Source organism: Garra rufa, chromosome 4, assembly GCF_049309525.1.
Source record: "Garra rufa chromosome 4, GarRuf1.0, whole genome shotgun sequence".
Taxonomy (NCBI): Eukaryota; Metazoa; Chordata; class Actinopteri; order Cypriniformes; family Cyprinidae; genus Garra; species Garra rufa.
In genome coordinates, this window is record NC_133364.1 from 51808974 (window position 1) to 51823167 (window position 14194).

General features: G+C 41.8%; 1 protein-coding gene across 1 annotated transcript; it reads left to right on the top strand.

Moving 5' to 3' along the window:
* Positions 1–2031: 2031 nt before the first annotated feature.
* LOC141333318 (uncharacterized) lies at positions 2032–13637 on the top strand. Its single transcript, XM_073838299.1, has 2 exons — positions 2032–2181; positions 11771–13637. Exons 1-2 carry the CDS (start codon positions 2097–2099, stop codon positions 12973–12975), a joined length of 1290 nt encoding a protein of 429 aa, XP_073694400.1. The 5' UTR covers positions 2032–2096; the 3' UTR covers positions 12976–13637.
* The last annotated feature ends 557 nt before the right edge of the window (positions 13638–14194 follow it).

A 14194-nucleotide genomic window follows, 5' to 3' on the forward strand; every position in this document is an offset into this window, starting at 1 on the left:
TGTGATAGTAATATGGATCTTAGTAGCATTTTTAGTGATACTAGACAATAATAATTGATACCCGCTCGACGGTGTAATTTACTTCCGGGTAAAGATATGATCAGTCAAATGAAATACAATAAATGTACAAATAAATATTACAAATTAAAAAACGATCGGAAATGCGTCCAATTTTCTATTACTATTATTTGATGACAAAAATACATTTGGAAAACAAAATACAGCCATTTCTGCTTTTTCTCTTTTAAACAAAAAACCAAGCTGCACCCTTTTTTAAATTTCATCTTTCATTCCGAAATTGAATAATGAATGAACGAAAAAGTACACGGACCTTATTATTATTATTATTATTATTATTATTACTATTATTATTATTTCGTTCTGTTTGAGAAACAGACTAACGAAATTAAGCTAGATTTGTTTGTATTTTTTTATTTGTATTTATTCTGCATGATGCGATAGACAGTAAAGACAGGTTGTGTTGAAAAGTGGCTTTTCATTGCGTCCACATATAATTATTAAAGCATAAGCTCTCTTTTTACCCACGGACAAAAATACTAAAACTGATTTTTTTTTTCATTATTTTTGTCCATTTTTTAAACAAAACGAAATTATCAATACAATCAAACCGTTTGTCATTTCTATTTCATTTCAAAATCAAACTTTCATCCAAATAATATTCCAAGCTCAGAGTCGATTATTCAGAAATAACAGTTTTGATCTGATCATCTTAAATCCTCTGGGTCTGAGGGCAGATTGGAGATTAATCCTTATAAACACGCTACAATTGAAACCATTACATTAAAATTATTAAAACAGTGTATTTCTATATATAGCTAGTGTATTCTAACTCCAGCAGCGTGCATCCTCCTTTAGGTCAGGACTGTGGCAAAGGCAGCGCGGACAAACGCTTATCTCCCTCACATAACATAATCATATCATCTATAACAGGAACATCAGATCGTTTTTATGACATATTATGTTGTTATTACCAGAAAAATATGTTGTTTTTATGAGAAAAGATGTCGTTTTAACGAGAAAATTATGTCGTTTTTACGAGAAAAGATGTCGTTTTTACGAGAAAAGATGTCGTTTATATATTCTGCAAAATGACTCGAGAAATGAGTGTTATATTTTTATTTTTCAGTTTCTTAAGGAATCTAATTTGTGGGAGAGAATTTAAAAAATTAAAAAAAAAAAAAAAAGGGGGAGGGGAGGGGGGGGGGGGGGGGTTAGTCGTCTTGATCCACACTCCATACCAGTTGGTGGCGGAAATACACCATTTCCTTGTTTGTCAACCGCCAATAAAAATTCAAGAAGAAGAACAGGACTTTTATTTTGGTGCTGTGGCGTCATAGAACTGCGCCGCGCTCCTGCGTCTGTTTGAGCTGAAGAAAGGTTTGTGGTTTTATTCATCTAAAGTGTTTAAATTGATACAACGCGGTCAGTCTGCTTTATAGTTTTTACAAACATTGTAAAGGTAATTGATCATTATGTCACAGGAGTAACAGAAGAGGTGCGTCTCATTTCGGTCCGTATTTAGTGAATCAGATGATAAAGACGGATTTATTCAGTGATGGAGAAACGGATCTTTTCAAAACTCCAGTTCAACTGAATCAAACGATTCACAAATGATTCACTTTTAAATCACCGCACACTGACAACATCTGCTGCTCAAAACACTGGAAATACAACGACAACAACAAACACAAACGTGTCTTATGAACTTTTACAAACAATAGCAGTTTTCTATTTCTAAATGTAATATATTAAACGCAATATAATCATTAAATGCTTAATCTTAATTAAAACTAAATGGCAATTCATTTCATGGTCATTTCTGTTCTTTTATCTTCTGTGTTCAGTTATTTATTGGTAAAATATCAGCGTTTTGAGCAATAATCAGGCCATTAACTCTCACTCTGACCGACTCCTTTGCTAGTAAACTATAGGAAGCTGATTGAGATGCACACAGAGATTTAGCCTGCATTGATTTTCTTTCTGTTAATTGTTCTCATCTTAAACAGGACAAAGTGTACAAACACACAGAAAAAGTTGTGGAGCAACTGAGATCTACATGACACACTATTAGAAAGATGGCGTTTATTAAAGAGGAGAGTGAAGACATGAAGATTGAAGAAACATTCAGAGTCAAACATGAAGATACTGAGGAACAAACAGGTTGGTTTTCATTCTCAAAGCTGAAATATTTATGAATAATGTCACACAGGTGTAGAAATGTAGAGACATTCGACAGAAGTGTTGAGATCACGTGACAAATACTAACACTGCCTTCAAGTGACATCATGCATTAAGATTTTAACAATAATATGGAATTAGCCTAAACAATATATATAATATTTCTGTAACATTAAACCCAGTATTCACTTCTAATATTAAAACCATTTATTTATAGCACTTTGGCCAATTATGCAAAAGTAAGAAAATTATTTATTTTGTGCAAAAGCAAACCTTGAAATGTGAGTAATCACATTTGGTAAGTAAATCCAACAGCCAGAGGACACTAAGGCTACATCTAAATCAATCTGCATACAATTGAAAAGTGTTTGTTTTAAAATTTTCTCTATCAAGCATTTTTCAAAACTTTCTCATTCACACTGAAATGTCACAAAATGTTAAATTTGCCTTACTGCGCATGTGTAAAACCACATAAAAGCTCACTGAGACTATACAAATGGAACAGATGATACTTTTTCATGGAATTCTTCTAGTTCTGAAATATCTGTTTTTTGTTGTTATTTTATAAGACATATAGGATAGTACAAAATAGGAAAACAGTACTGTAAATATAAAACAAGTCTACAATAAAAAAAAAAATAAGCAAAACACAAACATTCAGGATAAATTTAGATGTAATTATGTGAAATGTAAGATTGTATTGTCTAAGTTGTACACCTCTAAATCTTGTGTAAAGTAGTTTTTCAAAAAGGGTGGAAAAAAATTGGAAAAGGGGAAAGAAGAACAAAATATATAAAATGCATAGATAAAGAGAGAGATAATTCAAATAATATCAATATAATCAAGTGAATAAAAAGATGACCGCTATTTAGGAGGCATCAGAGTGGAGAAGTAGGTCATACTTATAGACCTTTTTCCTGAGTAAACGATGAGCACCGCCATTACGAATTTTAACGTCAGATTGAATGCTTTTATGTTCCGGTCTCCATAGGAACCCATTCAAATAGCGTCTGTCTGTTTTCAATGCAGCTAATGTCCGCAGCTTCGTCTCATCTACACAGTCACTAAAGTGAGGCACTGACAAATGATGGTCATTGCAAAATTGCAAAGTGATAGCGCTATGGAGTCATGTGTAATTTAAAAACCTATGAATAGGTTTAACATTAGATTATTAGCTCGGATTATACGCTAATTTGACTAGAAACAATGCAGAGTTAAGAGTCAGTTAAGAGTCAGACTTACTTCCGTGTTCAGGAAAAACATCTATAAAGAAGGTACTGTATTTTACTATGAGAACGATATAACCCAGTGGTTGTCAAACTGGTTCATTTAACTGTACCCCACATTTTTAAAACAAAAAAAAGCTAAGGTTCTAAACGAAATTAAGTGATGTTTTATTAACAAATTTCGGGAGGAGCACGCACAGATAATTAACACGGCCAGTGCATCATCAGTAATTACTCCCTATCCAATTGGTGTTAAAGGGAATCTCTATAAATAACCAAGGCAGCCTTACCTTTCCTATCTCACGTTTTTCAACAGACTTTGGTCCAACCAAGCTACAAGAAATGTCCGAGATCGAACTCCATGAGGAGAATCTTTTTGAGGCTGCTGCCTCGCCAACATCACCTGCCATGATGCAGGCAAACGCCGTCCCACAGGATCTTCAAAGCGAGCCCACGGCTGCAAAGCGGGGCCGTAAGCCCTCCCGTTCAGCCATCCACGCTCGCCGAACCCCACCATCACCTTCACCCTCGAGGCATCAGCCGCCTTCGCCGGCATCTTCCTTCGCCTCAGCCCTTTCCTCCATCCCAGCTGCAGGGAAGTGGACCGTGGCCGGATTGCGGCAAGCGCTCACCAGCGCCGGAGCCACCTTTCCACGCCGAGCCACTAAAGCGGAGCTCCTCGACCTCTTTACTTCCCTGCAGTCGGGCGATCCTCCATATTACACCCCTCCTCCTAAAGCCACGAACATCGGAGGCATAGGCCGCGGCGCCCCTTATGCACGCCCCGGACATACTAACACTAAAAGGCCTTCGGCAAGCCTGGGCCGCGCCCCGAAGGCAGCGCCCGCCAGCGCGCGCCCCCACCTCTGTTCTTCAGGACATCAGCGTGCCGATGACAACTCCGACCTCCAGGCCGCCGCCCCTCCAAGCCGCCGCATTGGCGCGAGCCTTCAGCCGGCTTCAAAGACCCCTTTACAGCCGATGCCTTTCCACACTCCTAATCCCCTCCCATACCCATGGCCGGCAGCGCAGCCATCCCACCCTAGCGCAAGCATGTCTCCGCTTGCGGCGCAAACCACAGCGCCCGTTAACTCTGCAACGGCGCAAGCCCCAGCACTTGCTATTTTTTCTGCTCGTCCCTCTTTTTCTTCTGCTCCAGGAGCTAACTATAGCGTGAGCATGCCTTTGCTCTCAGTTCAAGCCCCGGCGCCCATTATCCCCTCTGTCTATCCCTGTCTTTTTTCTGCCCCAGGAGTCAGTTATAGCGCGAGCGCGCCTCCGCTATCACTCCCAGCAGTTTCTCTCCCCGCTCAACCTCGCACTTCATTCACGCTAGCCTCAGCCACACCCCTGCCTGTCCCTCCAAATGCAATCGCCCTGGATCCACCTCCCGTTTCCAATTCCATCCGGACACAGATTTTAGCAGGCGCAGACATCGACCTCTTCACACTTCTCTCTCCTCTCTCCCAATCACAGCCGGATCGCCTAATTAATTGCTGCGAATTTTCAGTTACTTTAAAAAACTCCACTCACAGCTCGTCTCGCATTCTTTCATTTACCGAATTCACCATCGCATTTAACTGGTTCTCAGAGGTTATATGCTCTGTTTTTCCCCACAGGAGACGCGAGCTCAGTGATTACCTCACGATAATCGCTGAGCTCGAGCTATCATACGGAGGCTCGCATTATTACACTTACCACAAAATGTTCTCAGCAAAATGTGCAATCCGTACCACCCAGTGGAACCAGTGCCCCTATTGGGGGGCCTTGGATTACGAGCTCCACAGCAGGGTGTTCGCCGGCTGCCGCAACATTGCTTGCGCAGTTTGCCGTTCTCTCTCGCACTCCTCCATCTCTTGCCCCTTCGTCATCCCTTCTATCCCTCCGTGTCCCTAACCATCCCAACCCAAATCTACCAGCCATGTCCCACGCCTCATGGACACTTCTCCCTTCTCCTCTCCCTCTCTTCACCGCCGCTCTTCCTCTTCCGGCAGTCAAGCATGCACCAACTTCAATAATGCGAGGTGCACTAAACAACGCTGTCGTTTTTTGCATGTTTGTAATTTCTGTGGTGGCTCCCATGCCCATTTGATCTGCCCAGTGCAGAGAGCTGCAAATAAAAAAGACAGACAGTGTCTATCGACTCCTGTCAATGCTTTTCGTTTATCTGCTGCATTGCTTCATCATCCTGATTCTAATTTTACAGATTATCTCCTTTCAGGTCTCTCGCATGGCTTTCACCCAGGCGTCGTAAGTCTCCCCTCCCATAGTCTCATCTGTTCCAACCTTCAATCCGCTCTCACCGAACCCAAAACAGTGGACATCCTAATTAAAAAAGAAATAGAAGAAAATGTTATGATCGGCCCCTTTTCCATTCCTCCCTTTGATGTTTTTCGAGTCAGCCCCATTGGCGTCGCAAACCAGGAAATTTTCAGGTAAATAACGCCTCATAATTGAACTCTCATCCCCTCATAATTCCCCGTTCCCAAGTATTAACAGCCTCATTCCCCTTGAAGAATTTTCTCTCCACTATCACGACATTGATCAAGCCATCACCCTGATCAAAGAAGCAGGTCGTGGTGCTTGGCTGGCCAAAGTCGACATTACTTCTGCCTTTAAAGTCATGCCCATCCACCCTGACTACTGGCATTTATTTGGAATCCGATGGCAGGAAAAATTCTATTTCGCCGTCCGCCTCACATTTGGCTGTAGAAGCAGCCCTAAAATTTTGATATGTTGTCAGAGGCGATTTGCTGGATCCTCTCTAGCAATTATCATTTACCGTTTCTGGTTCATCTCCTGGATGACTTTTTAATTATCTCACCCCCCGACTCCCTTCCATCCGCCCATCTCGCGGCAACCCAAAAACTCTTTGCCGAGCTAGGGATCCCTCTCGCACAGGAAAAAAACGTAGGTCCTAGCACTTCCATCGAATTTTTGGGCGTCAACCTAGATTCCCAAAAATTTCAGGCTTCTCTTCCTAAAGAGAAAATCGATAGGACCATTTTGGTAGCCTACTCTCTCTTAACCGCCTCCAGCTGCTCCAAACGCGAGCTTTTATCCATCCTCGGCCACCTGAATTTTGCGATGCGCATTATTCCGCAAGGTCACCCCTTCATCTCTCACCTTCTCTCCCTCGCATCCTCTGTCCACGCGCTAGAAGATCAGATATACTTACATGACTCATGCCGTAACGAACTTAACCTGTGGATATCCTTCCTTAAACAATGGAACGGCTTATCCTTTTTCTATAAAAATCTGGTTTCCTCCCCAGTCGATATTCAGCTATTTACCGATGTCGCTCCCTCCGTCGGGTTCGGAGGTTTCTACCACGGCCGATGGTTCGCTTCCACATGGCCCTCCCAGCTAACAGAATTACCGCAGCACTTATTGTCCTCAGCACTATTCGAGCTGTACCCTCTAGTCGTCGCAGCCACTCTATGGGGTAAAGAGTGGTCAGCCACCGGTATAATTGTGCATTGCGACAACGAAGCCACCGTGCACTGCATTAATAAAGGTCGTTCACATTCTTCCGCAGTAAGACGGCTGATCTGGATTCCAGCTCGCGACCAATTCATTATGACTGCTCATCACATCCCTGGCTCAAAAAAAAAAATGTAATAGCTGACTCTCTCACTCGTTTTTCCTTTCAGAAATTCAGAGCATTGGCCCCGGAGGCGGATTCACTCCCAACCCCAGTACCTCCCTATTCAGAGCTGATGTTCCCTTAAATCACCCTCTGAGACCTCTCCTATCAGCATCTTTGGAGTCCATCTTATAAGCCGTCTCCCCCAGCACACTTCAGTCATACCTAACAGCGTGGAAATATTTTAAAACTTTCCACTCCGCCTATAATCTGGCGTTCCCCGATTTCTCCCTGTTAGCCATTACCTCCTTCATCTCCTACCTCAACGTCATAAAAAACCTCCAGATCAGCTCAATCAAAGGATACCTAAGCGGTATCCAATTTCTTCATAAACTCATATACGGCTCACTTTCACGCAATATATCCAATTCCCAGACGTCCCTGCTCATCAAAGGTATTCAAAAAACCCATCCTACCCGCCCCGACACCCGCCAGCCTATAACCCTGAAAATTCTAACTAAATGTGTCTCTACTCTCCGTAAAGGTTACCAATCTTTACACACCGCCCGTACCTTAGACGCCATGTTCATCCTGGCATTCTTTGGCTTCCTCAGATGCTCTGAACTCACTACCACATCCGTTTTCAACCCGAATATGCACCCATCCATCTCCGACCTAGCAGTGCTAGATGATGAAGTTATTTCCTACTTCATAAAGCAAAGCAAGTCAGACCAGTTAAAGAAAGGCCATTTTATCTATATCTTTAATCTCCAATCTCCCATCCAACCATTCCAAACCCTCCTAGCCTTCCTCCAGCTCAGGAGATCCCAATTAAAAAATCCATCTGACCCCCTTTTCACAGATGACTTCAACCGTCCTGTCTCTCGATTCTGGTTCCAAAAGCATCTCAAGTCGGTCCTGCTTTTATCCGGTACCCCAGCCGATAACTTCTCTAGTCACTCATTTCGAATAGGCGCAGCTACAACAGCAGCCGAAAAAGGTATGTCACAGCACCAAATCCAAACACTGGGGCGCTGGTCATCGGAGGCTTTCAAGAGTTATATCCGATCGAACAGATCCCATATTAAAGAAGCCCACCAGGCCCTCATCAGTTGATTTAGGTTCTGCCCCAGCAGTTCCCGCAGGAGCACCACCCCCCCACCTTCCCACTGCCGCAGCAGTACCCGCTCCCGCAGGAGCCCCCTCCTTCTCACTGCCGCAGCAGTACCCGCCCCCGCAGGAGCCCCCTCCTTCTCACTGCCGCAGCAGTACCCGCTCCCGCAGGAGCCCCCTCCTTCTCACTGCCGCAGCAGTACCCGCTCCCGCAGGAGACCCCTCCTTCTCACTGCCGCAGCAGTACCCGCTCCCGCAGGAGACTTTTTCTCTTATTTCTGCCTTAGCAGCCTCCGCTGGAGCTCCTCCCACTCCTGTTCCCCTACCCGCTTCTACGATCATCCAGCATGCCTTCAGCCAAAAAACTAAGCACCTTTTGGGGGTTACAGCGGTTTACCTTGGCTGCTGTCCTGCAATTGTTTAGCCTTTTGGGGGAGCTCTTGGGTTCGGGCCGATTGCCAAACGAATTTCGAGCTCGGAGCTAGGGTTGTCCCGATAGACGATAGTATCGTGTATCGACGATAGTCAGAGATATCGCCTGTTGCTGATGCCTTTGACGATAGTTAGACGATTATTATTATTATCCGTCAACAAAGAACTTAACTTTAGCAATGCAGCATAGAATATATTATATTATATTAGCATTGCAGTCATTAGGATAACAGAGGTAGTAAAACCTGGTTCAGGTTGAATTAATTACGATGTATCATAATCAGTCTGTATATAGTAAACATAAACATTCATCTCTAACGTCTGTAGGCGTTAATTAGAATTACGATGCGATCAGATGGCGCTAAACATACGCACGTGAATTACACGCGCATCACTTCTCCGCATTCAATATGAACTGAACTACACCATCACCTGATGATAACGGTCAGACATACAGCGGTAACATACTCGCAATATGACGGGTAAAGAAAGATTCATTCATTTACATTCTGGCACGCACATTTACAACTCACTCACTGACGATAGCAGAGAATGAAACCGAAAGTAACTTGAACAACTCCGGCAGATAGCGCTCTGTACACGCACAACTTAATCATATGCCCAAAGAAAGTCTACCTTTACAAAACGAATAAGGAATTTAGTACATAGATAATTAATTAAATTAGCACGATAGTATCGTGTATCGGCGATCTCTCAGGCTGACGATAGGGCGATATGAAAATTGAGCATATCGCCCAACACTACTCGGAGCCCTCTCCCGGACAGCACGCCAAACACGCTTATCTTTTTACTCTGTTTATTATCAGTAAGTGGGAACTCGTGAAGTGATGTTTTATTAACAAATTTCGGGAGGAGCACGCACAGATAATTAACACGGCCAGCGCATCATCAGTAATTACTCCCTATCCAATCGGTGTTAAAGGGAATCTCTATAAATAACCAAGGCAGCCTTACCTTTCCTATCTCACGTTTTTCAACATCCCTCCACCACCCCGTCTCCTCTCTCAGGGAGGAGCTCTTGGGTTCGGGCCGATTGCTGAGCTCGGACCCTCTCCCCAGGCAGGGGCAGTGCCCCGGGCTCGGGAACGAATTTTGAGCTCGGAGCCCTCTCCCGGACAGCACGCCAAACACGCTTATCTTTTTACTCTGTTTATTATCAGTAAGTGGGAACTCGTGAAAGCTTATTATTGGTACCTTTGATCGCATGGAGCCAGAAATTGAGAGGTCAAGAATGTTTTCCAGTGCAATCTCATGGGCTCTTATTGGTTAGTTGTGCTGGGGCCTCCAGAATTAGTGAATTTCGTAAAATCACTGCATGTGGTGAAGTTCCAATATCAGCTTAATAAGAGGTCTGGCATTTCTGATGCTACATTTAAGCTTTTAATATCAATAGAAATCTTACAATCTCGTTTTAAAATGAGCCTAGAGATATGGTTTTCAAATTCAGCTATTTTCAGCCTTCAAAACAATGGAAATTCGATGACCATACTTTTCATACTTTTTTTTTTTTTGGCAATCCTGAGGCTATAATTAAGCATGTAATACCATTATAAACATAGAATCTTTTACAGCGGGCTTAAAATCATTGTATTTGGGGAAGCCGTGGCCTAATGGTTAGAGTCGGACTCGTAACCCAAAGGTTGTGGGTTCGAGTCTCAGGTCAGCAGGGATTGTAGGTGGGGGAGTGAATGAACAGCGCTCTCTCCACCCTCAATACTACGAATGAGGTGAGTCCCTTGAACAAGGCACTGAACCCCCAACTGCTCCCCAGTTCACAGTGTGTGTGCACTTGGATGGGTTAAATGCAGTGCAGAAGTTTTTTTTCTTATTATTATTTATTTTTTATATTGTTTCCAGATATATTATTACAATATTACTAATGTTTTTGACTAAAACATTCATAATTTAGTGATTTATAACCCTCTTTCTCATCCTTTGAGTTTTGGGGTGTTTTAAATTTAAAAGGTCAGTGTAACCACCCACTTTTATGACTGCCTAACATCATTGCCCTCTTAAAGGTCACATATTGTACACATTTCTGGAGGTTTATTTTAGTTGTTGATGTCCTTAAGAATATATATTTGCGGTACAAGTGCCAAAATCCATCTCAATATATTTTTACAGCTCCTTTTTTAGGAGCTCTGTCAAGAACAGGTAGATTTGGCCTGTCTAATTAATATTCATGAGCCTCTCTTTAACAAGTTGTTAAAGCACAGATTGTTCGTCAGGTTAGTTTAAGTTTAGTGAAATGTACGCGTCGCATTATATCTCACATCCAAATGTTACATGTCTTTACAGGTTGTGTGTAAAGCATGCACGGATTGCGGAAAACAACTGTGAATGAACCAAATTAAACAATTCCGGAACAAATCATGGGACACATTATCCGTGTATTTTCCGGAATCGCTGTGTGAAAGAGGCTATAGTTGACGTGCCACTGGTCTTTTATATTAACATTGTTTGGAAGCCTATGTATTGATGTAGTTTCCTGACATCCATCGACTGAACAGCGTTTTCTCTACTTGTTTTCCTGTTGTTGTTGCTTAGGAATGGAATGTTGTCTGGGGGTTTTGTAAAAGGAGGGTGGGAGGGTGGTTGGTGCTCGGGGTGGTGACTGAAGGCGGTGACTGAGTAGATCGGACGTCACATTTTTATGGAAGTCACAGCGGCTCGTGAAAAGGCACAGCTACTTTATGCAGGCTGTGTGCATTTTACTGTGGATTAACTGTTTTGAAACTTATATGGTAGTGACATAGCCCCTAGACCTTAGTTATCATGAAGAAAGCCAGGAAATTTCGATTTTGACAATAGGGGACCTTTAATAAAATGTCAGAAGGAAATATTGTGTGATGGATTTTCATCTTGACCCCTTTTATTTTTTTCCTCATCTCTCTCTAAATTTGTTCAATTTATTTGTTGAATTATTACATTGAAATATTACATAAAGATTGCAATAATTGAGATCAATCTATATCTAGATTTCTTAAACTCTGTCATTAGATCATCTAGTTTTTTTTATTAATTGTATAGTGGCCGGCTTAATCTCTGTAGAATACTGGCTGACCAGGATCAGGTTTGGACACCCTGCTATAGGATCTAGCAAACTTGCATTACATATCTGCATGTTTTGATGTTAATTGTTTTGTGTCATTAAACTGGGGTTAACTTTTATCTCTTTGTTTTTCATCCTTAGACCTAACAGCGCTGAAAGAGGAGAGAGAAGAACTGAATGAAACTGAAGAGAAAGATCAGTTTGAGAATCTTCATGATTTCATAACTGGAGAATGTTTTTTTTGTTCCTTACAGTCTGAAAAGACTTCTAAACAAAAAAGAGCTCAAAAGACAGAAACTAGGAGTTATTTCACTTGCTTTAATTGTGGAAAAAGTTTCAATCGACAAGAAGACCTTAAAGTCCACAATAAAATTCACACTGGAGAGAAGCCTTTCATCTGCAAACAGTGTGGGAAAAGTTTCAAAAGAAAGCTAAAACTTAATTGCCACATGAAAGTTCACACTGGAAAGAAACTCTTCACATATCCTCTGTGTGGGAAAAGTTTCAATCAAAAACTAATGCTTTACACCCACAGGCGAATTCACACTTTAGAGAGCCTTTTTACCTGCCAACAGTGTGGAAAGAGTTTCAGTCGACGAGGACACCTTGACAGGCACATGAAAATTCACAATAGAGGGAAGCCTAATAGATCCCCTCAGTCTGAAAAGAGTTTCAATCAAAGTGGAAGCCTTGACGTCCCCGAGAATATTCACACTATAGAGAGCCTTTTTACCTGCCAACAGTGTGGAAAGAGTTTCACTCAAAAAGGAAACCTTAATATGCACATGAGAGTTCACACTGGAGAGAAGCCTTACATATGCTGTCAGTGTGGACAGAGTTTCAGACATAAAGGAAGCCTTGACAAGCACATGAATGTTCACACTGGAGAGAAGCCTCACACATGCAAACAATGTGGAAAGAGATTCACTCAAAAAGTAAGCCTTAATATGCACATGAGAGTTCACACTGGAGAGAAGCCTTACAAATGCAAACAGTGTGGAAACAGTTTCAGTAGAAAAGGAAGCCTTAATAGGCACATGAATGTTCACACTGGAGAGAAGCCTTACACATGCAAACAATGTGGAAAGAGTTTTACTCAAAAAGGAAGCCTTGATATGCACATGACAGTTCACACTGGAGAGAAGCCTTACATATGCTGTCAGTGTGGAAAGAGTTTCAGTAGAAAACGAAGCATTGACAAGCACATGAATGTTCACACTGGAGAGAAGCCTCACACATGCAAACAGTGTGGAAAGAGTTTTAGTCTACAAGAAAACCTTCTCAGGCACATGAAAATTCACAATAGAGAGAAGCCTAAAGATCTCCTCAGTGTGGAAAGTGTTTAAACCAAAATGTATAAAACAGACAATTCCGGTCCACCTTTGAAGCGGTTGTAAATTACTCTACAAACATACAGTCCTGCAAGCACCCCCAACACTGCACATTTTGTAGGTCTCTCATGTTTGACACATCCATTTCAGGTCTTGCTGTCTCTACTAATGAGCTGATGAGTTGAATCAGGTGTTATGGATGAGGAGCGCTCGCAGGACCGCTTTGAAAACCACTGTCCTAGGGCCATCCTGTACTGGATTCCAATTAGAAATTCTATCATATTGTGGGAAGGAAGGAAGACAAGTGTAATACAATACATTTTATTAACAAAAGATAGACAAAAGTAATCAACTATTAAATGAATACCATATATGTGATCTAATCAAAATGTAGCAAACCTATGTCCACTGTTGTGGCCAGGGAGGGGCCCTCGCCATAAACTGGGCCCTGGAATGGTCCACTACAGCAGAACACGTCCTTAAGTGACAGAATTACACAGAAACTTTCACTCTTTTTGAGGCTCATCAACCAACTACTTTCTGTCTTCATCATTGCTTTATTTGTCAGATTGGCAGTTGTTAATGTCAAGCGCTGGTGCTTTCCAATATTGGGACCAGGACTCACATGTATGCCGTCAGCCAACAATAAAAGAATAAATAAATTTTAAACCAATAAACCTTTGATCTTGTAGGTATCTGTTCCACTTCTAGAGGTCAGAACTGCCCATCTTTTCCGTGTTTATTTCACTCCTCTTCACACTGCAGCCGCCTGCCTACTCTTGCCTAAATTTCAAACAAGGTTATCCACATCTCAGGCGATCCTATTATTTATTCTCTCTCATGTTGTCCTAAACCTGTATTTATTTTTCTTCGGAGGCTATTTACACTAACTCTTCTCACCAACATGTGATTTGGTCAGTCAACACTACAAAAGACAATTAGTTTTCGTGGCGTAGATGTTACAGCGTGTACCATGGTGTTTTAGATGCATTCACTTTAATAATAAAAAAGGAAAATAATTGAAAAGTTGAAAATGAAGTATTGGGTAGGGTTAGGTTAGGTGTAAAACTGGCTTTATTGTCCCAATAGGGTGGCATTTATTTAATATTTGAATTAAAATTATAATTTACACTCAATACATTATTTGCACTCAATACGATAATTGCCCGAAAAATACTTTTATTTTGTTCTTTCTATGTGACGTCACAAGTCTGCGGCATGCTCCCACGTCTGT